This window comes from Crocodylus porosus, unplaced genomic scaffold (genome assembly GCF_001723895.1).
Source record: "Crocodylus porosus isolate Cpor-Errol unplaced genomic scaffold, CroPor_comp1, whole genome shotgun sequence".
In the NCBI taxonomy this organism is placed as follows: domain Eukaryota; kingdom Metazoa; phylum Chordata; order Crocodylia; family Crocodylidae; genus Crocodylus; species Crocodylus porosus.
In genome coordinates this window covers 4,339,962-4,366,207 of record NW_017728929.1, presented here as the reverse complement: position 1 = coordinate 4,366,207, position 26,246 = coordinate 4,339,962, and the positions used below count along the sequence as shown (strand labels likewise).

The following is a 26,246-nucleotide window of genomic DNA, read 5'->3' as shown; positions in this document are numbered from 1 at the left end:
AAATAAAGCACAGGAGTCTCGGCTTCTAGCCATGCCTCTGCTCACTAGGCCTCTGGTGGCAAGTCAAAGATGTGCAGACAGGAAACAGTATTAACTTTAATGGCTAGAGACAGAAATTATCCGCAAACTGGTATAAGTGATTGGAAGCTGATTCAAATCTGTAACACAACAGAATTTCAGTGCACATAAACCACTTTCAAAATGGCCGAAACAGGTTTAAGATGAACCTGGATGGATGTAGTATCAGATTTAACTGATTTGGCTTAAATTGATTTATTGAACTTCTGTCTCAAATCCCCTCTAGATTCAAGTTAACTCTGCCCCCCAGCATCCCAGGATGCTTTGCACCTCCCCTGCAAACCCCTCCTTGCTGGGTGGGTAGGCTTGCCTTGGCCCAAGCTGTTTGCTCCAACCAAGTAGGGAAGCATTCTCTAGTGCAGGCGTGTGGCTGCATTTCTGGAAAATGTCTGTGAATGCCTGTGAACCTGCTTATGGGTTCAATCTACGCAGCTTAGAGTAAGCTGCAAAGATTGAATCGATTGAGCCTTGGCTTTTTGACTCTGTACTTAGCCACTATGCGACTGCTCACTCACAACATGTTCTAACTTTAACACTGCTTAACATTCCACAGATTTAGTGTGGTAATGTGCAACTTCACCCTGACATGGATGCATTTATAATTTTACCCTTTGATGGAGGCAGCTGAGCCAGTTGTCTGTCTACCTTATAGTAGTTTTATCCAGCCCACATTTCTCCACTTTGTTAATGAGAAGGTCATGCGGGACTTTGTCAGAAGCCTTGCTAAATCCAGGTACGCTATACCTACAGCGTTCCCTTCATCTACTCAAGTAGTCACTTTGTCAAAGGAGGACATCAGGTTTATTTGGCATGATTTACTCTTCGTGAATCCATGCTGGCTGCTTGTGATCGATCAGCTGTTCTTCCTCCAAATGTGTGCAAATGCTCCAATAAACTTCCTAGATATTGAGGTGAAGATAACCAGTCTGGAGTTCCCTAAGATATGGTAGCTTCTACTGTGTTTCCATTTCTGAGGGACCAAGAGTATTAATTCCGTGGGTCAGATTCTGCACTGTGGTCCACAACATGCCAGCTTCTTGAGATGAATTCCTAACTTTGGCATGCTATGCCTTTGAGCTATCAGAGAAGTGAATGGTTTTTTAGCAGAGAAGATATGTTTGGATGCATCTTCTTCTCCTAATAAAAATGTGAATGAACTTTGAGAGCTTAAAGTGAGGAGCTAATGTTGTACTGATCTGGGCACATACTGGGCAAACATCTCCACATATCTTTATCAGTCTATCTCAGGTAATATTGGATTCCAGGCCACTAGAGTGGAAAGGGTAGTTCTCTTACAGTTATCCAGTAACTATAGGAGCTACTGGGATTCATCTGATTGATTTTTAGTAGGCTTTCTATCACACTATAACCTATCTGGGTTTGTTCCTATAGTGTTTTCTTCTGCTCTCTAAAACTTCACTTGGGAGCCAGGGGTTATGTTGCTGAACAAACTGCTAAGAGTCATATATTAGGGGAAGGGGATTTTTGTGTGTTGTGTTGTTTTGTTTTGTTAATTTAATAGCTATATGAAGAAGGAGCACTGTAGCTCAGGTTTATTTCTTGTAGTATTCCTACAGCTGGAGTAGATAATTATAGGTGATCACTTGCCAAACGATTCCAGAGGTATTTATAATGCAGCTTCAGCAAAAAAAGAAATGACACAATGAAGGCAGATTAGCAAATGCATTCTGAAATACGTGGAAAGCAAAAATACAATATGTAACATGCTTATTTTGGGACCATAAACAAATGTTAAATAACAACAGTGCCACTCTGGGTCAGAGTAAAAACCAAACCAAAGCTTATTCACAGGGCTTCGAATCTGTTTGTCTCTGTTTTATACAATAAGTTTGAAGTGCAAAGAGGAATGCTGAAAACTTTACTTCCTGCTGTGATTAAATGCTAGGGTTCTGAGTGTGGTAGAAGTGACCTTAAATAACTAAAATAAATGTAGCTTGAAAAAGACTTGAATCTGTTTTGGGTTGAAACATTTAAAATAGATTTCTAGATTCAGATCACAAAGGTTTTGGAAAGATGAGCAGTTTTAGCTTTGAGGGTTATTTTTCTGTTTCTGTCTGTCTGCTTTTTTCCCTTCTCTCTGAAAAAGTGTTAGCTGGAAGTTATTTGATGCTCTGTTAACACAGAAAGGTGTTGGAAGGATGCCATTTATTGAAATGTGCCCTGTGCTTTTCACTGGGATAGGAGTGTGGAGATTTTTGTCTCATCATGTCATGTTTTAATTAGCAAACTGCAAACTTTTGCTGCTCCTTATTGTTTGCAGCCAAACTTTGGCACTATGCTTGCTTCTCTCCTCCTGTGCTGCTCAAGAGAAGAGACACTAATCTCCTCTTGACTGGAAAGCCTCAAGTTTTCTTCCTTTCTTTTGTTTGTAAAAACCCATTGCAAGGGAACCTGCTTGACCTGTAACTTGGATGAATGTGCCGTTCTCTCCTTGATGGAGCCACGAAACATGCTTGCTATGGTTTCAAACTTGGCAGCCCCAAATTTGAAAGGGACTTATTCTTTGATACCTACTCTGCTGCCTGAAGCCTTTTATTACTTTAGAAAGAAGGGGTCTGAAACAGTTGCCAGGATAGCCCTTGGGTCATTGCCTAGTGGGGAAGGAGGAAAGAGTTTCTCAAGCTTTCACTTCCTACCACTTCATTATGGTTTACCAGGACGACATGTAAAGGGTCCCTCATGATTTAGGACCTAACCCTATAACCCTTGTAACAACTTGACACACAGGAGAAATAGGACTGCTGGTGTGTTAAGCAAATCATGTGATCAGTCGCTTGTAGGATTGGAGCCTTACTTTTAAAGGATAACCAAGATTTCGTAAAAACTATAGTCCGTAAAGACCAGTGGTAAGGACAACTCTTAAATTCTTTTTGTTTGGAGACCATTAAATGAAGTCTGACACAGAAAAGGCCTAGCTTTACTCTGACTACAAGTAAAGGCAAAGTGAAAAGGCCATAATGCCATCTTTCATGGATGTATACACCAGCAGTACAAGTGTAAATAAAGCCTAATCCCTTGTTAGAAGTCTTGTGAGTCAGAGGAGTGTGTAACTAACAGAAAAATCTGGGCGAGAAGCAAGTTTTTAATTTTCCATGACAGGAAAGGCTTTATCTTGGTGAAAAACTAGCTCCTTTTTTACTAGCCTCTTTTGCAAGGCAGCAATCCCCTTGCTTGCTTTCTTGTATGTATACAATTGTATAGAAATGGGGGGTGGGAATGAATTAATTGTAGGAGACTAGTTTGAGAGAGAGAATGGATGCAAAAAAAAAGGGTTTTAGGGAGAATGGATGCAAAAAGAAAAGGGTTTTAGATATGCAAGACAGCTAAAGCGTTTTTATTTTTTTATTTTAGGGGCATCACTGTCTTGGATAGTATTAATGTCTTGGTTTTAATGAGTTGTGGGGATAATTCGTTTTTACAGGCAGGATGATGCAAAGAAGGAACCACTGAAAAAAGTGATTCTTACCCAGGGTGCCATGGAATCCTTTTAAGGGTGCCGTACAACATGAGCACGGCTAGGTGTGTAACCAGGTCATTGTTCACAAGACAAACCCAGAGATTTCAAATTGGAATCTCTCTTTTACAAAGTATTCTTACCTGCTGAGGTCTCCCTGAGTTCTTTCCAACAGAAGAATTGCTGCTCTGCTATGTGTCTGTAGTGGGAAAAACGAGTGAAAGGTAGGAACTGGCATTTCTGAGGGATGCCACCGCCGATTGTGGAATTGGCATATGCTGGAGACAAGAGCTGGCATTTTTGGAGGCCTCAAGCAGTGAGGTTTCTCCCACCCATACGTAACTTGACTTGAAATCACTTAGCTGAGGTGGGGAAGGGGTCTCCATAGCCTGGGGCCCCAGGCAGTGTCCCTTGTTGCTTGGCTCTAAAACTGGCTCTACTTGTAAGAAGTGCTGATTTTTCTGAGTGGCAAGTGAGAGCAGGAAATCGTCATGTTCCACGTTGGTGCTACCTGTGGTTGCAGGCGGGAAGGGGTGGATTCTGCATCCGAAAGCTGTAAGCAGGTTATCAAGGCCTTTCCACTCCTCTTCTGCTTCATGCCCTGTGGTGAGACCTGATCCTGGGGCTGTTCCAATCCATCTGGAAGTTGCATGAGAAATACATCACATCACTATAGAGCTCTCATGAGTCTGCAACTGAAAGAATTTGGGTTCAGCCACACCTGTGGTACCTTCTGCCAGAGGTATGCATGTCTGGTGCCTAAACAGGAGATACTGCCAGGGAGGGAGTGTATCAAGTGGGTGAGGGAGGAGGAGGGGAAGGATTCAACTGCTTAGCATTGCTTGGTCACTAGGCCCAAGAAATAAGGACAGCAGAGGGAAACCTCTTGCTCAGACTGGTGAACACTTTGCTGCAGAAGCCTGACTGAGAAGCAGGAATAATCTCCCTCTAGAGTGGAAGAGAAGGGACAAACGCTATAATTAAATGATACAGAGAAACAACATGCTGCCAGTTAGCAATTGCCAGAGCACACATATGTTAGAAGGGTACAGAGGACTCGGTTCTGCCAGCACAAGTTGTTCTGAATGAAATATGTAGACCGTGGAACCATAAGATTCATTTAAAATTTGCAGAACATGAGATTCTTTTTGGTTGCCTTTTGATGTTGCAGCCTTCAGGGTTTCTCTACAACAAGCAGAGCTAGAAGCTTCCTATTTTCTCAACACAGAATCCTCTGTAATTGCATGAATCTTGGGGCAGAGATGGACAACGCTAATATTGTAATACTTGAAATAAAATTACAGGTGTTAGCAACACCTTACAGTTCATGTTTCGAGACAGACCTCTATTCCCCTTCCCCCCAGGGTGGCCATTCATTTAGTTTTATAGAGGACAGTTCAGTTTTCTGGTCTTCTGTCCTCTATTGATATGAAACCAGACGCTTTTATGTCCTGTGTTTTTCACTGCTTGGCACCCTGCCCCTTCCCCCCATTGCTGTGGCTGCCTGCGGGAGCTCCCCACTTGGCCCGCCACCAATACTGCTGTGGCGGCCTGTGGCAGCTCTCCACTCAGCCCACCACAGACATTGCCACGGCCGCCTGCAGGAGCTCCCTGTTCACTGCTGCCACACCCTCGCCACTGCCACTGCCACCGCCTCCTGCAGGAGCTTGCCATGCCCCACCCTCCAGCATTGGGAGGCACGCACTGTTTATGGTGGTGGGAACAGTTGCACTAAATGCAGCTGTCCTCTATTCTTGAGGTACCTCGATGGCCAGCCTACCCCCACTCCCTTGAATTGCATGTCCACAAATATGCATTTTGTAGATGCAAAACTTGAGTGCATGGTTCAGGATAGCAGACATCACCTTGCATGAAAATCCATCTGCAGGCGTTAGCTTCTGCAGCTGACTGGTGCTATCTTGTCTGCTCTCAAATAGAGACTCGGGGCTGAACCCTGGGGTTTAGATTTACCTGGTGTTGCTTTAAGTAACTTTCTTCCTTTTTTCGTGTAATTAGTCATCTCAAGTAGGTTAAAGATCGGCAATGCATAATCATTAGCATATGCAGGAGGAGGGTCCTTAGAAAGAAATAAGGCTCAAGAAAACAAGAACAAGTATGCTTGGCAAGTCTTCTGTGGGAGGATTCAGAAAGCCTGAAGAAGAGGCCTTGTCTAGGATGGGAAGCAGCAGGTTAGAGGCAGAATCAAGTAGAGACTTCATGAACCTCCTGCTTCTACTAGAGCTGATGAAAAGTGCTCCCATTGATCCCACCCTCATAAGTTCAGGCCTTGAACAGTTTGTCTTTTACCCTTAGGGCTAAGTACAGACAGTCAAAAAGCCTGAGGCTGAATCGATTCAATCTTTACAGGTTAGTCTAAGCTGCATGAACTGAACCGATAAGCAAGTGAACAGACATTCAATTTTGATTCTGAAAATGTAGTCACATGTGTGCAGTGGCCCAGGCTAGAAGCCAGGACATGCAAGAGCACACCTTCCTGCTGAGCTGGAGCAGACAGCTTGAGCCAAGAGAACCCTGCCCACCCTTTGAGGGGGTTTGTGGGGAAGGTGCAAAGCATCCTGGGGAACTATGAGTTAATTTGAATCTGGAAGGAATCTGGGACAGAAGTTCAATAAACCAATTTAACCTAAAATAGTTAAGTCTAACACTGTATCCATCCAGGTTTATCTTAAAGATTCAGCCATTTTGAAAGTGGTTTATGTACACTGAACTTCTGTTGTGTTACAGATTTGAACCATTTTCCAATCACTTTTACCAGTTTATGTGTAATTTCTGTCCCTAACCTAGAAGACAAACATTGACACAATTATGTTCTTTCCCCTCTTGCAAAGATGGTTGCAGAACTGGTTATGCTGTATAGGTGCAGGGATCCCTTGTATACAACCCAACAAATAATAGATGACATTGTGAGAGGCAAGTATTTCTTTGGATGATATTGAAGATGTTGCCCTGTAGTCTGGTGACTCTTCTTGAGGTTGAGGATTTTCCATTGTAAGCAGCAGGTTTCAATATCTTCTTATATCACATTATTGTGATGGTCCAGAAACTTGGTGAAGCAAGGATTTCTAAGAACTACATGGCTGCAACATCACTCTTAGACTACCATATTATTATTGTGCAGTAATGCCTCTTTACATGCACACACACAAAACCATCCTTGCCCACCAAAAAAAGTCATTTGCTATAGTGCCACAAACCTATGTAGTGTTTTTCAGGGTAAGACATGTTCCCTGCTTTGAAGAGCCTGTAGCCTAAGGTCTCATATGGGTCAGGTTTATGTCTGTGGAGCTCTCATTCATTTTTAAAGGGAAATTCTCCATTTTGGAGGGCTTGCAGGATCAGGCTGCAATGCAGACAAAGTAAATGTGATGAGACACAATTTTAAGTATGTTTTAGATCCACTGCGACATTAAGGTAGCAATCCTGTAAAATTGCCAGCAAAGCTGTTGGCAATCACAATCAAATTACATTAAACATGTTGCTTTTGCTATAATTGGATTATCTCAGTGCACGGTTAGAACAAGATTTCTTTTTTTTTTTTTTTTAAGTTTGATCTTATTCAAGTGCATTCTCAGTGTTGGGGGAATTTGAGGGTGTGGTTGCAGGTAGAGGTCTCTTTTTAGAAGGAATCTTAAAAACAATAAGCAGTTATTAAAGAACACTGCCAACCTTGCTTATGCAAATTACACCATAGGGAATTATGCGCCCATGAAATTTTGTGAATAAAAGGCATGACGGTGCATAATTTAGCTGTAGTGGGTTCTGTGCCTCCACCTCCATGATGGGGTGGGCATGGGCTTTGTGGGTGGTGTGTGGGGGTGGGTGTGAGATTTGTAGGTGAGTATGGGCCATACTCCATCAGGCCAGGCCAGCTGGCTCAGTGCCTCCACATGGGGCTTCCAGCCCTCCAGCATGAAGCCACACATGAAGGCATGGAATCTGTCCAACCTGATGGCTCATGACTCCGTGCCTCCATGTGTGGGTTCCTGCTGGCGTGCTGGAAGCCCTGCATGGAGGTCCAGGTCAACCCGATGGTATATGGATGGGGAACTGTGCGCCATTAGGCCAGGCAGGCTCCTGCTTACCTCCACATGTGGCTTCCCATGGGAGTGCTGAAAGCCCCACATGGAGACACAGAGCCTGTCAGGCCCAGTGGCACATGCCTTCTGCCTGCAGTGCCACAAGCGGACGCTGTACACCATGTGGGGGGGATATTTGACACACCCCTACACACCTCACCCCCTCACACCCATCCACAAACCCCACATGCATCTGCCACACCCCTTCACAAACCCCACACCTGCCCACAAACCCCACATACTCCCATACCCACACCCCCACAAGCCCCAGACCTGTCGTCAACCCCCTGCACACGCACCCTTCCATGCCTTCTCAAATTCTCCTACTCATACACCCCACCCCTACCCCCCAACCATACAAAGTACCTGCATATGTTTCTAAAGAAGATTCAAATAGTGTTATATTTAGTTTAATTTTTTTAAGTAATTAATTTTGCTTATTTCTGGGTTTTTCTGCACATAATTCCCTGGAATATAACAAATACTTATTTTGCCACAGTAGAGACAAGTGCCTACACAAGACAGTGGATGAACTTCCACACTGCTGATATTTGTCCAGTGTATCAGGCTACGTTCTCTTGCACTTCAGAGTTCCATGTCTTTTCTGCCAGTTATCAGCAATGCTTTAATTTAAAGACAGGAATTTTTCCCTTGTAGCTCATTTCTGCCCCTGGTGGGCCCCTCAGTAAGTAGTGAGATTGAATCTTTGGCTTTGTTATTTGTTTGTTTGTTTTCAAATGCAAGGTAATAAGAGTGGAGGCCAACTTTTTTGGCAGGCGTGCCACAAAGTATGCTTAACTCCCTTCCCAAGTGCCACTCTAATCCCATTCCGCTGCTTGATCTGCTGTTCCACTTTCTGCTTTCTTGCTGTGTCTGCCATTCCATTTCCCGCTTCCTCCCTGATTTGCCCTGTGCCACTCAAGGCTAGGGACAGAAATTACACACAAACTGGTATAAGTGTTCAGAAACTGGTTCAGATCTGTAACACCACAGAAGTTCAGTGCATATAAACCACTTTCAAACTGGCTGAAACTGGTTTAAGATAAACCTGGACAGATGTAATATCAGACTTAACTGATTTAGGTTAAATTGTTTTATTGAACTTCTGTCCCAAATTCTCTCCAGATTCAAGTTAACTCACAGTCCCACAGCATTCCAGGATGTTTTGCACCACCCCTGTAACACCCCCTACCCCCCACCTGTCCCTCCCCCCTCACCCTGTGAGGTGGATGGGCTAGCCTTGCTCAAGCTGTCTGCTTCAGCTGAGCAGGGAGGCATGCTTTAGTATCCCCCAGCTTCTGGCTTGCACTACTGCAGGCATGTGGCTGCATTTCCAGAATCAATAGTGAATGTCTTTTCACTTGCTTATTGGTTCAATCTATGCAACTTAGACTAACCTGCAAAGATTTGATCGATTCATCCTCAGGCTTTTAGACTGTCTGTACTTAGCCAGAGAGGCTACCCTTGCCACTTGAGGCATGAGTGACAGGTTGGCAAGCACTGTAGTAGGAGAAGGAGCTGGCACGTAAACCTATTTAGCAGTTATGTGATAGATCAGCATTTTTCTGATGGTCCCAGTCTGTTTTAGCAAGAAGTATACATAGAGGTAAACAGGTTTTAACAGGCACAGAGGGATTCAGGTGCTCTGATCCTACTTTTTAAGCTTTCAAACTCCCCCATCAATCTTTGAAAACCTCCCCTCTTCTGTCTCGTCTTTATGGTTATGGAGTCTCTTTCAGGATGAGAAGCAATGATGCACAGCCTCAAAATTCTGGCAAAGGGAGTCTCATGCAATTTTTCTCCAGGAGGTGTTAAGTCTAATGATGACAGTTTAAGCGTCATATAATTTAGTTGGAGACCTTAACCTCTGCTGGAAATATGGGTAGGATTTGAATAGGAGCTTTCATGCTCACAGGGCTCAAAGAGAAAAAGAGAGTGTGTACATGTGATAGGAAAGCCAGAATCTCAAGCATCTGTTATGCTAATACATTGTGTTAGTAGTCAAACACATTGGGCCTAATTTTGTTCTGAGTTATGTAATAAGTGAGGGTAGAACTGAATTTTCTTTTTCATATGAATACTTTTACATTAAGATTGTTTGGTATTAAATTCCTTTTTTAAGACTCAGTCATTTTAACAAGGTTTTCCATTGGTTTTTAGGGGAACACCTGAGAATCTGCCCACAAGGCTACACCTGCTGTACCAGTGAGATGGAGGAGAACTTCGCAAACAAAAGCCGAAGTGAATTCGAAGGCATGATGAAAGAAGCCAGTCGTTCTGTACAGGTGACCCTAACTTCTCAGTACAAAAACTTTGATGGTAAGTAAAGCACAGTTTATCCTAACTTTGGATCAGATTGCTCCACTGTACGTTGCCTAAGGATTTTATTGTAGTCTGACTCTTTCATATTCTGTTCTGCAGTTCTTATTGTATTCTGGTTTCTAATATTAATTGTAACTCATGTTGTGTTTTCACGATAGCAAATATTTTTTTCTTAGAATATCTGATTTAACTAAGGGTCTTTGAAGAGCGGTACATACCTGCATACTAAGGACTTATATACTTTGGCAGGGACATAGTTTTTATAGCTGTTCATAACAATTTCAAGCATAACATGTGAAGTCATTAAAAGAAACTTGGTTAAATTCCTTGAGCTGTTGGTAGTAAATGTAATGAAGATGATGAGGAAAGAATCTTGGTCTTTATAGTTAATTTCCTCATTGAGAAGTAGGCTAAGGTGACTTGCTCACATCTGTGCATGCAGGCAGGGAAAAATTTAACATGGCAATTGAGGCCTTGGAGGCAGTGACACTTGCAATGCTGCAGCTAAGCATAGGGTCAGAGGTACAGCATCATTTTCAATACAGTAAGCAAAGAATATGGTGGCTTGCATTCTCTTATTGTTCTCAGTGGCATCCCTTTTGCAGTGCACACAGTGAGCTTCAACGCCTTAAAGCCAGTGAAAATAAGTCTTTTATTGGCAAAATTGAGGTGACCTGTGGCTCTGGAGCTAGTTCTATTATCAGCAATATCTGATTTGAAAGAGACTAGGCATTTAGAATCACAGCCCTCATACTTTTATCAATGATCATCATGTGGAGCTAGAGTTAAAAGAACAGTAGTTGGGGGAGGAAACCATAAAGGCTAGAAGGGTAAAATCAGAAACTTTGAAGAAACACATAATAGATCTAAAGACATAAGCCAAACCTTCAGAAGCAGATAGGTAGGATTAAGAGCCTTTTCTCAGGTTAGGAAAAAAAGACAATGCATCTCTACTATATATTACAGGTGTATGGTCAAAGCTGACCACACCAATGGCATCCTCTTAAAGCTTGGAAATAGTTTGTAATTTTACTGTCTGAAGGCCAAGATTTTAGAGTGCCTGTTTGATATCTTAAAGGCACTTGATTTTTTTACAGAAAGTACTAAGCACATTCCCTGCCCTCTGAAATTCAGGTTGTGCTACCAGGTCTCCAGTTGGGCACCCAGAAATAAAGGCACCAAAAAGCATGATGTCACTTTTTAGAATCTTGGCCTCTAGACCAAGATTTCCCACCAGTTTCATCAAGGGCCCCAGCTGAACCAAGTGTCACATTCATAGTACAGAAGAGAAGAGAATTTGCTCCAGATCTTAAGGATTATACTGACAAATAAGGATTGTCTGGAAGACAAATACTTGTTGCATTCTTGTATGTAAGAAAATGTTGTTTAAAAATTGTCAAACTAAGTTCCTGCTCTTTTTAATTGGAATTACATGGAATTTTTTTTGTTTTGCCTAAAACAATGGAAATACTCTGTTCATTCTTTAAGATGTATGTCCAAAAAATGTGGGGCCTGAGGCAACATCTGTGTTTAATAAAATAAAATATTACTTTATCAAACAATAATACACACATGATTGTTCTTTTGTGGCAGGCATAACCTCAGTTGAGCCCTTAGGTCCAGGAAACTGTTTCCTGCTCCCATTTCATCTTTTGTTTTTCACTTGCCTAGCTACTGTTGCAGTTAATGTTGGGTTTATGATATGTACAGGACATGCCATACCATGCCAAAGTGTCGTCATTCTGTATTTGAATTTCAAACATTAATTTGCTTATAAAAGGCACTTGGCTTTATAGCTCCATTGGAAGATGCAGACTGAGGAAGTCCAGGGTATGTCAGGTGGAAGGGTTAGCTCAGCTGTAGAAATGAAACCGTAGAAACAAATGTATCTCCGAGATGAGGGATTGCCACTTGGCTTACAATTAACAGTTTGAAGGCATGAAGTCATATAGAAGTAGGGCTGGAAGGGTCGTCTAGAGATCATCTAGTCCATCCCTCTGCCTGAGGCAAGATTGTTCCTATCCAAACTATCCCATACAACCGTAAGCTAAACTCTACGTAAGTAGACTAACCTCAAGCCTGACGCAACATAGACCTTAACACCCTGTGCGTAAAACAGTGATTAAACAGCCTCAAAGAAAAGAGGTCTCACTTCCAAGGGAAAATTTATGTTCCTACTTCCATTTGGATGCAGGTGGTGTCCTTTCTGATCTTCAGCAATTTACGATATCGTTTACTTAGCTTTGTAGAAATTCCTGATAAGCCATGGAAAGGCCCTTCCCTGGCCTGCCTGACTTTTGGAGTGATCCTAAAGTATGGCGGTAAGAATTTGTTACCAAGGCTATTTAATACATAGAGTTCTGCAAGAGTCCATACCTGTGGGTGCTTGATGGGAGGAGGGTACAGTGGTTTGGCTTGCAGGGTTATTGGCAGGAATATAACCCTCAGATCATCATCTCATTTTTTGTCAAAAAGAAGACTTAGGGAGAGGGAGCAAGCTTGACTTTCCTTGGATGGGGGTGTCCAAACTTTATCAACAGTGTTAGCAACCTGGAGGTCGCATTGCTCATAGATTCTCTGTTGCCAGGCATGGCATGTTGAGCTTTTGGTCCGGAGGCTGCATCTTTTCCAGCCTTTTACATGTTGCACTACAGCAAAACTTGCCCTTATAACTTCATCACTGGTTATTGTAATAGTTTCTCCTTGTAAGCTATCCAAAAACTTCAGCTGGGATATACCAGGTATGCAGCAACCTGCCTTTTGAGAAATATATTGTACGTTCATATTTTCTGTTGCTTTAGAAGGTCATTCAGCCTGTTGGGTATGATCTGTAATGGACTAAACTGTTTGAGATCCAGTTATCTAAAAGATATTCTCAGTCCCATTACAAGAATTATAATCTACTGTTTTATTGTCTTGTCTATTCCTGGGTAAACTCTTGGTGGTCAATGGCCATCTAAGTTATTTAACATTATACAGTACTTAGATGTTAATCCCAGAATTTCCCTGCTCTAAAACTGATATAATCTGATGGCCATGTTCCCTTTATTTAATCAAAGGTATTTGTAGAGCAGTAGTCACTCTGATATTTAGGCATTAGTTCCAGATTGTTTTAAAAGCATGAATGATGGAATAGGAATCCACTCTTGACATTTTAAAGTTCAGTTGATCTCAGTCTTAGGTCCCCTCTACAGGTTACATCTATTACTCATTTACATAGTTAATTGCTAAATTAATTTAGACTGGCTACACATGGAAATTAATTATAGCACCTTAAAAAAAGTCCAACCAGTTATAAAATTATTGCTGGAAAATATGTAATAACTTTATAGCAGGTTTCTATCCAGCTTTTAATTTGCCCATGCAGCCAGTGGCACTGTAGCTGCTGTGATTTCCCATCTGCGGGGGTGCCCATGGCTGCCAGGGCTGAATGCCCCACAGCTGATGGGACTCTCAGCCCCTGCAGCCATGGGGCACAACTGAGGCTGAGTCTTGTCAGCTCCAGGACTCTCAGCCCTAGCTGCCATGGGCCACATCCAGGACCAAGAGTCTTGCCAACTGTGGTACCTACAGCTGTGGGAGCTTGCTATTTGCTGGTCCAGGGAGAGCCCAGGGTTGTAATCCGAGGCTCTTCCTATCCCAGAGATAAGTTGTCACAAGACTTGATCCTGGATCCCACAGTCCTGCCATGCATGTGTGGCATGGTGGTAGGTGCAATTGTGTGGATCACACAGATCCCCATCATGTCTTTACCTGTGTAAAGGGGCCCTTAGAGGGCATATGCCTCTGGGAACTCTTTCTCCCAGGGCCTGCCAGAGCCATATTCTAAACTTGAGGGCTGCTGAAAGTGTATCTGTTTGCTTGCACCTTTTTTTCTTGCTTTAGCTGAATTCATGTAGCAGCACTTGGGAGCAAAATTTTTAAAAAGCATGCTGCAGTGGGCTCACCGTTAACCTTTTTAGTTGAAAAGCTGGTGTCTTAGTTCTATAATTGATTGCTTTTAATAATAAAGCAAGGGGCACAGATGGTGATGTTGCGAGTATAAATTTCTAAACAAATAAATGTTAAGGCCAAAATAATAATATTTCATTTAAAAGCTTATGCACACAGTTGACTCATAAATTCCATAGTGCTAAGGCAATTTAACTCAATACATACCAGCGAGCAATAGGAATATGCTGTTACAGCACCTACTCAGGTGTTTTCTTTAAGGAGGGCTGTGTTACTTCTTGTAGCTCACTCACATTAAAGTTCTGCCTTATTTCTGTGGTTCACATTGTTAAAAGACAAATGTGAATAATAATACTTGAAGGGATTTCAGACTATCTCTGTTGTGATTGGTTGAAGGGATTTCAAACTCTCTCTCTTGTGGATTGGGTATGTGCATTGTTTTGAAACTCTTATGAACATTATATTTAGTTTTTAATCCCAGAATTCCCCTGCTCTAAACTGATGTAATCTGATGGAGGTGTGGGGGGATCTTGGTATTCACTTTTTAAAAATATTAAATTCACCAGAAACTCAGCTCAAACCACAGATTTCATACTCTCATAAAAATGTCTAGTTTTCCCTCTGGTGGTTAGAAACCAGTAGTTAGCCACCAGGAGCTTTTAGTCCTTGAATTGAAATGAGAACAAGCACTAGCCATGGATTTAATTTTTAAAGAGCCTCTTTCGCAAAATTGATCACAAATGTGTATGCACATACTGCAGGGACAAAAGAGTGCTTAGAAATTGAAAATCTCTTGAATTTCAAAGTTTCAGATAAAACTTTTTAAAGTTCTGTTCCATGAATCAGTTATTGATGGGATTGTTTTTTGTTTTGTTTTTGTTTTTTAAGTTAGTGCCTGGAAAACTGATTCAGACAAAGGGAGCAGGTGAACAAATCTATGACTGCATTACTTTATACATTAGTGGTTACATTGTGAACAGTCTTCTCATCCCATGTTATACCTCCCATTATTTTAAATACAACAGATGCTAGCAACAGGAGTTTTGTAGCTGCTAATAGTTAGAGCTACTTCACCCCTTCATATAAGAGTTTGCATGACATGTAATTACATTCTAAACACTGCTGGCATAGATGTGTAAAAACAATAAGAGTGAGTGTCAATAGGAAGTGACAGCAAAGGGCTCCAACTAGAAAGGAACAAAGCAGCTTTATTTTAATCAAAGCGTAATTGTTACAACCCTGCTCTGTCTCCCTGCCCCCCTCCTTTATTTTAAAAAATCAATTTTAAATAAAATTGGAATTCTGTGCCAATCTTTTCTATTCAAATGCTTTTGGTGCAGTTAGTAGTGTTGGCTGTGTGACTGTTGACCTTTAGCTGTGAACGAGGAAATCTATCTCTTTAGAATTGTTTAAAACTTTTAATGGAATATCAACAAGTGTAATTGAAAATCTTTACCTTCCTTCCACGATGCAGAGCATTAATAAAAAATGTAATTGTAACAGATTTGAACTCCAGGACCTGGAAGGTGCAGCAATCAAACTGAAATTAAAATGCATGTATTTTTAGGGAACTGCCCACAGGAATATTTGATTTCATAATTTCAGCTATTAGTAGATGGAGAACAAGTCTGTTAAATATATAAAGCAATATTGATAATTAAGAACAGGACGCTGGAGTTGTTTTTAGACTATTACATATGTCTCGTAAAAAGGAAGCATTGTTCTAAACTGTAAAAGGTGGGGAAGTCTTGGAAGCTGTCATAAAACAAAGGTTAACATTTTAAGGAATAATAAAGTATTCTAATATCAATTTAAGCTCAGTGAAATTATCTAAATTCAACTTATTTAGTACCAGTATGTAATATTCCTCACAAAAGCCCCTCTGGGGACAGATTAGAAGACTGGTTCAAGGAATACTAATACATTTATAAACTGAAATGAATGTTACAAAATAGTACTCTAGCTTCCTGGAGGAAGTTCTGACTGTGTCACTATCTAGAATATAGCACTGTTGGGAAGTGGTTGTCCTGACAATTTTAATGTCCCTCTAGACTTTGAGTTCAAAACCCAAATCTTTATAATAGGCTGAACCCCCATGTGACCACTTTGACAGGTTTGAATGTTGGGGCTTTAGGCTGTCTCTGCATATAACTTTATGAAACATACACATGGCATTATGAATAGTTAACATTGCTACATGTGTAACCTACTTGACAGCAGCAAAGGAATGAAAACTATGCCACTGAAACAGGATGTACCCATGCTTGCCCCATCAAGCAGATACTTTCGTGCTACTACATCTGACGTACACCACAGACCACAGCCATAATTCTGCCCAGAGAAATGCCAGCTTGGCAGTACCGCCTGTGTCACTACCTATATATTGACACCACTGTTAATTGTGATAGTTTGGGATAACCAGGATACAGTACAGCTATGAAATAAGACTAAAAGAACAGACAGTCTTTTCCACCTATCTTATGAGAAATACTTTATTTATGTCCAAATGGAATTAAAAAAATTACAGCCTTATGGCTTGCAAGTATGAGTGTCTGCTGGTGGTTTCAATACCGGGAGGGTGGGGAGGGGACGCCATGTGAAGTCCAGAGCTCCGAAGTAGTGAGTTTCAGGAGCCACTCAAAAAGCCCTGCCATGTCCCCTACCAGCACTTCAGCCAAGCAGGTATGCCTTATTAAACAGTATTCTTCATAAATATATTAAACAGTGTTTTTATCAATATTGTGGTAATGTCCAGTACATGCATCTGCTGAGGACTGTTGTAGCCGTTCTTCTTAAATTCAGACTTCATCATTGTGCTCCATGCCTTTTTTGTCCCACAGTGCTCGGGGTGGGGGTACACCTTGGAGCAGTAGGAGAATAAAGCTAGGGCTTAGTAAGGAAATGTCCCTCCGAGAGCACATAATGCTAAAGCTTTGGAATTTTGACTGGTTTCCCCTTAGTCCAAAAGTAGACTTGAACCATGTGCAGTTTGACATGTAAGTCCCTAACTGGCTTGGGACTCCTCTACCTGATAATGCCATGCTACGGTTGAGATTATACAGTGCTCTCAAGCTTGATCTTGCCTCTAAGAGCAAGAAGAAAGCTTAATTGTGCAACTGGGTTTCCCCTTGATCTAAGCAGCCCGAGTTTGTTGGTATTCCAGACACTCTGTGGAAGCCATTTATTTGGTAGGACTTGGAGATGGACTCCTAGTGTAGAATGAGACAAATAAGTGTATAAACTGATGCATTCTCATTTGCGATCTTGTGACTGATGTGTTAATTTTCCTGTGGTATTGTGCTATTTTGGTGCCTGAAAATGTAATTACTTTTTATACAATTTAAAAATTGTGATCAGTCATTGAAATGCCTTGAGATTCCTGGAGTTGGGAAGTGGGTGGGGATTAATGATGCTATAGGGATAAGGGATTGGAAGAGACCTCCTGAGAGGCAGAGTCCAGTTTTCTGCTGTCACAAGCGTCGGATCATAATTCCTCTTGTAAGTTTACCAAGCTTCATCTTGGTTTTGGTTTTTTTTTCCCCCTCTTGGAAGACTTTTCTAGAAATTATCCATGCCAGTGGTTAAAAGCCTTCTTCTAATTTCCATCTTAATTTTAGTCCTAACCAGTATATGCCCATTTGTTCTTGTGTTAACATTGTCCGCTAGCTTTGCTACATCTTCTCCCTTGTTGGTGTTTATGCCTGGTATATTTATAGACAGCAGTTGTATCCCCTTTCAGCTTTTGTAATGTTAGTCTGCAAGGCAAGCTCTCTAATCCCTTCTCATCAGACAGGCTGTCCATTCCCCTGGACATCCCGGTAGCCCTTTTTAGTACCAACTTCGTCTTAGTTTATCTTTCTTGAACTTGAGTGACCAGGATTTTACACAATATGATCCCAGTAAGACTCAAGTGAATAAAAAATTAGTACTATATACAAGAGACTTTTACCAGTGAAATGGCAAGAAAGCACATTTCTGTGAGCAGGAGGGAAAGAAGGGGCTACAATTATGCTAAAAATGTTCTCAACCTTCCTATTGCATGACTAACAGTTAATGAGTCAGAGGTCCGGTGCTTGGTCAAAGCGCCCTTACTGTCAAAACACCACAGGCCAAGTTCTCACTTTTTTGGTCACTTGGAGAACCTCAGTTTCACCTAGGGCAGGATTTGACACAAGGAGCAAGTGCGCTTTTTAAAAGGGACTAGCTAATGCATTCCCTGTGTTCATTATGATTTCCTACATTTGGGCTATTTGGAAGAAACTGCTTTGAACCCAAAAGAAAAGTGAACTGTGCCCCAGTTGCAAATCTGGGGCATATGGAAAGAAAGATAAACAGTGCACAGCAAGAATACTCTCTTCATGCCTCTTAGACCTGAGGTGATGAAAACCTATCCCTAGGCTCCCTGTTTGTTTCTGGAAAAGAACCACCTTAAGAAAACACAAACAGTGGGGAATGATTTACGATGGGCCTGCTGCCACTTTCTGCAGGAATCAAGCTCAGCAAAAAAGAAGAATCTTTCATGTGTGGTATTGAACATCTCACTTGGTATTTATGGTTTACTGGAATGGGGTGGGGTGTCTATCAAGAGTGCATTCCAAAACTTGGGCATGTTAATCTTGACAGGTAGCTGCCTCAGGGAAGTGAATGCTTATATTCACCTGTAACACTTCTAGCACCTGGAGTTTTCTTTCTCCTTACAGATGCTTAACTTCACATTAATGCTGCAAACCTCCATTGTATGCTGCAGGGTATGTTTTAGTGTGCATGCAGCAGTTTACTTTAAAAAATGACATGAACACTATATTCTCTCTTATGTGAAAAAAAGAGCAAGCGAGAGAGCACCGCGGTTGGGTACCTTGTACAACAAATAATGGACCCAGAAGAAGGAAGGTTTTGTAAGCTGCTAGTTCATGTTTACAGTATAGAGATTTAGGTAAGAGAGGTAAAGAATGCACCTTGGTTGTGCATATGCAATAAAGCAGCAGATGTTACCATATTTTGTCATGGGAAAAGCCACCATAAGTGCTCAGACAACAGTTAAATTTACATATGTTTTGGGACTTTAAAGAAAGCACTTGCTTCTCTGAAATATTGGCTAGGGACAGACATTCAAAAAGCCAGAGGCTGAGTTGATTCAACCTTTGCAGGTTAGTCTAACTGCAGCAGCCAGGAAGAGGCTTGCGCTTGGGGGACAGTAGCTCCCACTTAGCCGCTTCAGTGGCTGGGCAGGGCCAGATGCCGCTGTCTGGGCGCCTGAAAGGGCAGGGAGCGGTGTTCCTCGCTTTTCCCCTGGGCACCGTGGCCAGGTCTTCACTCGGGCCAGCATCTGGCGGAATAAGTCCCCTCCTGCTGGGGCCCCAAGCACAGACAGAGTTTGCCTGCCACTCGGTCTGTGCTTGGTGCCAACCCCCTCCCAGCAGGTGGGGGCTTATTCCATTGAATGCTGCCCTGAGCGCAGACCAAGCGGTGGCTGCAGCCAGGCCATAGAGACCCAGCTATGGTGTCCTGGGGGCAGGGTGAGAAACCCCATTCCCTGCCCTCACAGGGGCCCTACTGGCAGCATCTGGCCCTGCCTCTACCCCCCGCTGGAGTGGTGAAAGGTGGAGCTACTGTGCTGAGGGCAGCAGCCCTCATCACTGTTTCCCCAAGCATGAGCCTCCTCCTGGCGGGGGCCATGCTGTGGGGCCAGCAGAGATGCTGCAGAGGCTTGCAGGGCTCTGGCCCGCTCTGGACATCAGTGCTGCCGCCAAGAAGGGGCTCCTGCTCCCTGACACTGTGACAGGGACTTCTGCCCCCAAGGTCCCTGCCCCTCCTGCAGCGGTGGGACGGGAGCATGGCCAAACAGGCCCCCTTTGCTGGGGGAAGGGGACAGGGATGGGGGTTATTCCTTCCCCCTCTGGTGTCCGGTAGAGGGGACAGAAGGGGGCTTATTTCGCTGCAGGGAGCAAGCACGGTGGCAATGGTGGGCAGACCCAGCTGCCAGTGGGGGTAGAGGGGAGACTAACTCTTCTCCATCCCCTCCTCTGCCTTAGGGACCATGGTGCCCCGCTGCTTCAACAGCGAGGGGGAAGCACCCAATAGGTACCTGGCTCAGGTCCCAGCCAGTGGCATAGAGAGGGGTGGGGAGCAGGGGGTGGAGCCAGCCTGACTGAGCTGGAGAAGAGAGCCCTGCCCCAAGAGCGTGCTGGGATGCTGGGGGAGTCTGGTTTAACTTAAACCAGGAAGGGGTCAGGGACACATATTGCATAAACCGGTTTGAGCCAAATCTGTTAAGTCTGATACTACATTCAACTAGGTTTATCTCAAACCAGTTTCAGCTATTTTCAGACTGGTTTATGTGCATTGAATGTCTGTTCTGTTACAGGTCTAAACCAGTTTCTGATTACTTAAATCAGTTTATGTGTAATGTCTGTCCCTAGCCATTGGAAGGCACAAGCTTATTTTGCAAGAAGTTAGTGATGTCTAGGCCATCATTTTAGCAGATAGTGTTGCTGAGTTTTATTTTTAATGTTCAGAAACTAATGTTTGAATTTCTTTGAAAACTTCCAGTTTCACAAACTGTACTGTCAGTCAGTCTGGCTTTTATTATAAATGCTGTTTTTTGCTGTCGGTGACTGAATAATCATTATGCTAAGTGTAGTTGTAGTCAGATGGCCCGATTGGGGTCAAAACAATGAAATGAGATATGAACAGCTGAAATTTTCCTTCATGGCTTTTCAGAAGACCCTATTATATAAATCAATTTACACTGAATGATATCCCAATTAATTTTCACATGGAACAGTTCCCATCTTTCACCCTTTTTATATAATTTTTCTCTTCCTCTTCCTTCATAAAAGAAAAATAGTAGACTGTCTTAGGCCACCTTGTTTCAATTAAACATATACAGTATGGACCCAGTCAAGAAGAGCTCTGTGTACCTCAACTATGGTTATTCTCAGGAATCAGCCAGGTGATATTCTAATTTAGCTGTGTTTAGGGTTCTAAAAGTGATATGTTATCTTGGCTTCTAGATGCTGGCATAAATAGTATACTTGAAAACAAAAGCAAAAATTATGGCATCCCCCCCATAGAAGAGGTTCTGTTTGGTTTTTAGTTCTTTCTTGAAGTATCATTTCCTCTCAAGATAACTTTTCTGTTCTGTTTTCAGAAAGTGTGCTTATTACAAATAGTTGCCATTTTAATACTAGCATTGATTGGCATTAGAATAATTCATTGATGCCTGACTCAAGATCAGGACTTCATTATGTGCTGTGTTTTGTAAATGCAGCCATATACATGGAAACTTAATGTGCGATCTGAAGTGTTCACATTCTAAATGGACTAAAGCCATGTCTACATCACAGGGCCTGCTGTTGCTGCTTTAAAGCAGTGACAGGGCAAAGGCATCAGGGCCAGTCAACATAGCTCTCCTGGCAGAAGAAGCATTCCTCTTCTCAACACCAGAAGCTGTCTCAGTAGATGCCATGTTCTGCCAACAGATTTATGCCCATAGAAAGGATTTTGCCAACAGTTATGGAGACTGCAAGGTATGCAGTCCAAACTTACAGGTTTGGATTCATGTCCAAACCTAGAACTTTGTTATATTAACAAGGCCTACAGTTGGGAAGGAAAAGAAAGTGAAGTGACAGGCTGCAGGTCACATAGCCAGTAGAATTCAAGAAGTAGTTGCACTGGGGATAGAGCTTAGCTCTCCACTGCTACTATCCACTGTACCACAATTCTGTATTTCCAAACCTTGCAGTGATTTTGCTTCTGTAGGACAGTAGACTTTTAAGACTTAGATTTTCAAAACCGGGGATGGCTACATGCCCTTACTTCCCACACCCCCAGTCTCTAAAATGGCCAATGTAACATTGGTCTGTGGTACTAGGATTTTCTGTGTAGGGCCTTTCTAAAAGGAAAACTGGTGATAGAATCCTTGGTGAAGCCAGAAGCCTATGATGCAAATAGATAGAAAAATAAAACAGTTTGTCCTGGCAAGAGACAGCTTTGTCCATGTTTTATTAGAGATTATGGCCTCATTTTCAGGAATGCTGAGCAGCACAGATTCCAGGGAAGTTGACTAGATCAGCAGGTACTTGGCAGCTTTGTAAAACCTGGTCTACAGGTGAGCTGCTGACTGCAGAAGGAGAGCAAACGTTTGCCCCTTTTTTTGGTACAAGAAAGCCAAATGGCTCAGCCAGGTGGACATCTTTACAGATGCTTCACTTCCCTTCTCTTCTCTTTTTATTCTAATTGAATTTTCTTCCATGTTAGTCTAATGCAGTGCTTCTCAACCTTTTTGGATTCAGAGCTCTAAAAAATTCCCCAAAAAGCCAAACCTCTTTTGAATTTGGTGACATCCCTGATTGAGAAACCGCTGTTATACTGCCTCAGCTCACCTGAGACGTTCTCAACCAGGGTGCAGCCCCACATTCGTGCCCGATTATGCACATTCGTGCATATAATTCGTATCAGGACTTTCTGATAAAGTTAAAGCAGGCAGGAGCAGAAGCATAACTGTAACTAATGAGCTTGTGTCCTGGGCAAAACTCCCCTGTGAAGGGAGAAGGAGGATTGTCTTACCTGCCTGGGTATCCCTGCACCCAGCTTCTCCAGTTGGACTGTGCAAAAGGTTGCTTCAGCCCAGCCTGGCTGCTCTGGCTGGGCAGTGCAAAGGGATGCAGCTGGAGCTCATGCTGTGGCACCCTAGGGTACCATAGCACCCCAACTGAGAGCCACTGATTTAATGTAGCTTCTTGGATTTAAAAGGATAGTTAACTCTGCCTGTTCTGTTCTGGGCTCTTCTTGGGACTGCTCTCTTCTGGGCTGCTTGAAGGTAGAAGTTTGCTTCTGCTTTTTTACATGCTGAGAAGGACTGATTTACAGTACGGCGGTCAGTTTGCCTGACAGCTTACAGCTATTTGGAAAAGAGACAGATTTACTTAGAACAAATCACGCCCCTGGAATGGTGTTTGTCCCCCAATAAAGAGAAAGCAGATTAGGAATGCACATGAGAGATGTGATTCAGCAAAACATTTAAGAATGTGGTACAGAGTAAGCCAGTGCTGAGGTGGAGCAGCAGCAGGGATATTTTGAAGGGCTTACCAAATACAATATTATTCATACTAAGCATTAGGGATTTCTGCAACTCTACTGGCTTTTTTTTTCCTTTCCCAGAGGCTATGTAACCTCACACAAAAATTCTCCAGGGTAATCTACTGATAGACCTGCATGTTCTACCCTTAGGGAAAACAGTGCTTGTTATTCCTCAGTAATGATGTGTACTGATTAAGGAGTATCAATGCAAGCACCTTCAGACCTTGGTAAGAAGGTCAGTGCTTTTGTAAACTACTGAGATGACTTCTGTTAAGGACTTAAGGAGCCCATTCTACTCTGGGGAAAAAAATAATCTTTATTTCTCTGAAATAACTTCAATAGATGATTAAGCTTTATTTTGACATATAATCCTGGAACTATTGTTTCCAACAGCTCTAGCCATGTTTCATATGATTACTACTTCTACTTAAAGCAATTAACAGAATCTCCTTCAATGGCTCATTGTGTGACTTGGCTGCTAAAGGACAGTCTGAAAGGGGATTGGGCAAAACAGGAAAAATGATCATATATTGGAGCCATTATATTTATTCAGATATTGTGTATATGTGAAGTGTTTTTTGCAGTTGTTGTCTGATAAAGGTTACAATATTCAAAGGAGCTGAAAGAATCGGGTACTGAAATTTCAGTGAAATGGAGTGGAAGTCAATTAAATTTTACTGAGTTTGGGCTGTCTTGCTGCTGTGCACTCTACTGAAAACCCTCAAAAAGTATACTTCAAACCTGGTTGTAGGGCCAGATATACTCTTCATAAACATTAGTGGTGATAAGAACTAGTCTGTTCATACATCAGAAAGAAAATGAACCCATTAGTTTGGCTTTGGAATGACACACAAATCCAGTTAAATGTGGTGTGTTAAACTGTGGCCTCTAGCTCTTAAAAAATCAGTGAAAAAACAATTTTAAAAGTTCTTTAGTTCAGAAAAACAATTTCATTGCAAATATTTGGGGCTTTGAACTTTTTTGTGTTAATTTCCATTAGTATTTTGCAAGTAATGCAAGACTAAGCAAGCCAGTAATATCAGTTTCTGCTCAATAGTATTACAAACTGTGTAGCACTAACTGGGAGAGGTGGGGGGAGAAAGACAGCTGCAAACCAGAGGTCATACTGCCCATTAATCAAGGCACTGGGAAACAATGTTTGCTACACTGGAACATTAATATCAGGTCTGGATTCAACTTTTAAAATGCTGGAGATAATTGAGCTGTTTCTGACAGCCCCAACAGTATAGTGATTCACTTGTAAACCGTAAAGCCTTGTTTTAATGCTGCTAAAAATGAATAAATTGGTCCTTGAGGACTAATGAATGCCTATAAACGTATTGTGCTGCTGCACGTAGTAAACTTGTCATTGGGGAAATGGCTAGAATTTACTTCTGTGGGAAAAGAAGCTCTGTTCTCTTCATATCCATCCATTTCTACCCCCAGCATGCTACCAAACTCAGTCCATAGCCCATCACTTTGCTCAGCAGGTGGCATTAAAAAGGAGATGACTCTCTGCCTAATGTACCCTACGTCCTGTGCTCAGATCCACTTGCTTGGAAAGCTCTCGAGAAACTGCTCCCATTGCAGTAACACTCCATAAACAATTTAGTTCTGGTACCATTTTCTTTTTCATATTGACTATTTGTTGAGTGCCTGATGGACCAGATCACTGTACCAGCAGTGAGGCAGATGTGGTTCCTGTCCCAGGTAGCTTACAATTTAAACTTGAACTTTCAGGTAACACTGGGCTTCAGCTTAACTTTTAACATATACATAATGGTTGATGGGGCAGAGATCCAAGGATAAGCTGGCAGGGTAAAAGATGGGAAGGCAGGGGCGGATGGAAAATGCAAATTGGGCATTTGGGATGATTTTCTTTATTCACTCCCTTCCCCACTACTGTTTTTTATGGATGTCTGAATTGTGTGATAGAAAGACCAACTGCAGAAGCTTCCTTAGCTTGATGAAGGGTACTTGTACCCAAAAGCTTGCAAAGAAGAATTTTTCCAACTATTTGAGTTAGTCTAATAAAAGATACCGGATTTACCCAAAGAACCTTGTCTGCCTGTGATAGAAAACCATAATCTGAAAGCTAAAGTTAGAATCAGTTCCAAGGCCAATGGTAACAGCAGAAGTAAACCACACCTCTGTGCTGTTCTACCTGGATAATATGTGAGGAGGCAGAGAACAGATTAGCTTGGGTTGTTGATTTTGAGGCCATCAGATTTTTCATGAAAAAGAAATTAACCATGCACCTGCAAACACATTCCTTCTCAGGAGACAGTGATACCCAAGAATAATTTGTACATGGGATTTCCTTACTGCACATGTTTTAGTGCATGACATTCTAAGCTGGAAACAGAGCATCTTGCTCACCTAGGGCATTTATAGACATGCTCTGGGAAGCTGGGGGGAGGGGCATTTTAATTAGTGCAGCTCTGAGAGTCACGCTATTTAAAAGTGCCTGGAGCATTATGTGTATCAGTGTCCCCACACTGAAAAATGGCAGCGGGGCACTTTGAACTAAGGCTCATCAAATGAGCTTTGGTTTAAAGCCACCCACCACCATTTTCAGCATTGGGACGCTGATACAAGTGATGGAGAAATATGCTGGAGCCAATTGAGTCTGCTCCAACGCACTGTCATTACAGCATGTTGGAGTAGCCTCCCTTGCATGTTTATAGGTGCCCTCAGGTTTTTCTGTATGTTGTAAATCAAGGGAGCATCTGCACTTTTGCTCCCAGAAGCTAGCACAAGATTAATGTCACTGATATTTAAGCTGTAGAAATGTTTGTTAATCTCCAACTTGAAAATTCAGATCAGTGCCAGGAAGTTTATTCTACTGACTGGATGATCTCCCTCTCCTGCCTTCATTGAATGGAGGACTGGAAAATTGGCTATGTCAACACAGGAAAGCAGCTGGAATGTTAAAGGCCAGATTTATTTTCCCCTTGGCAGAAAACGATCACTTTGAATTAAATTCAGATGTTTAATATCTGTGAAACCCTGTTCATCACCTGCTTCCTTGCTGGGCTAGGAAGAGCACTCTCAAGTAAAATCAAGCTCTTGCTCCCATTCCTACCGAGGTGTAAGTCTCTGTAGCTCATTCCAACCTCTGGGAAGAGAGTTGGGGTTGGTGGCCAAACTTGTGGGAAACTGGCACAAGAGTCTGCAAGAACCTCTCCTTGCTCATGGCATCCCTTTTCCTTCCCCTGCATGGTCAGTGGCTTGTTCTGTCT

The 26,246-nt window shown here is 42.3% G+C and overlaps 1 protein-coding gene across 1 annotated transcript in view; it reads left to right on the top strand.

Annotated features, from left to right (window-relative positions):
* GPC1 (glypican 1) overlaps positions 1-26,246 on the top strand; it is a 348,272-nt gene that overhangs the window by 157,090 nt on the left and 164,936 nt on the right. The window contains exon 2 of the mRNA XM_019542945.1: positions 9,811-9,969. Within this exon, the coding sequence (XP_019398490.1) occupies positions 9,811-9,969 (159 nt within the window). The remainder of the gene's footprint in view (positions 1-9,810; positions 9,970-26,246) is intronic.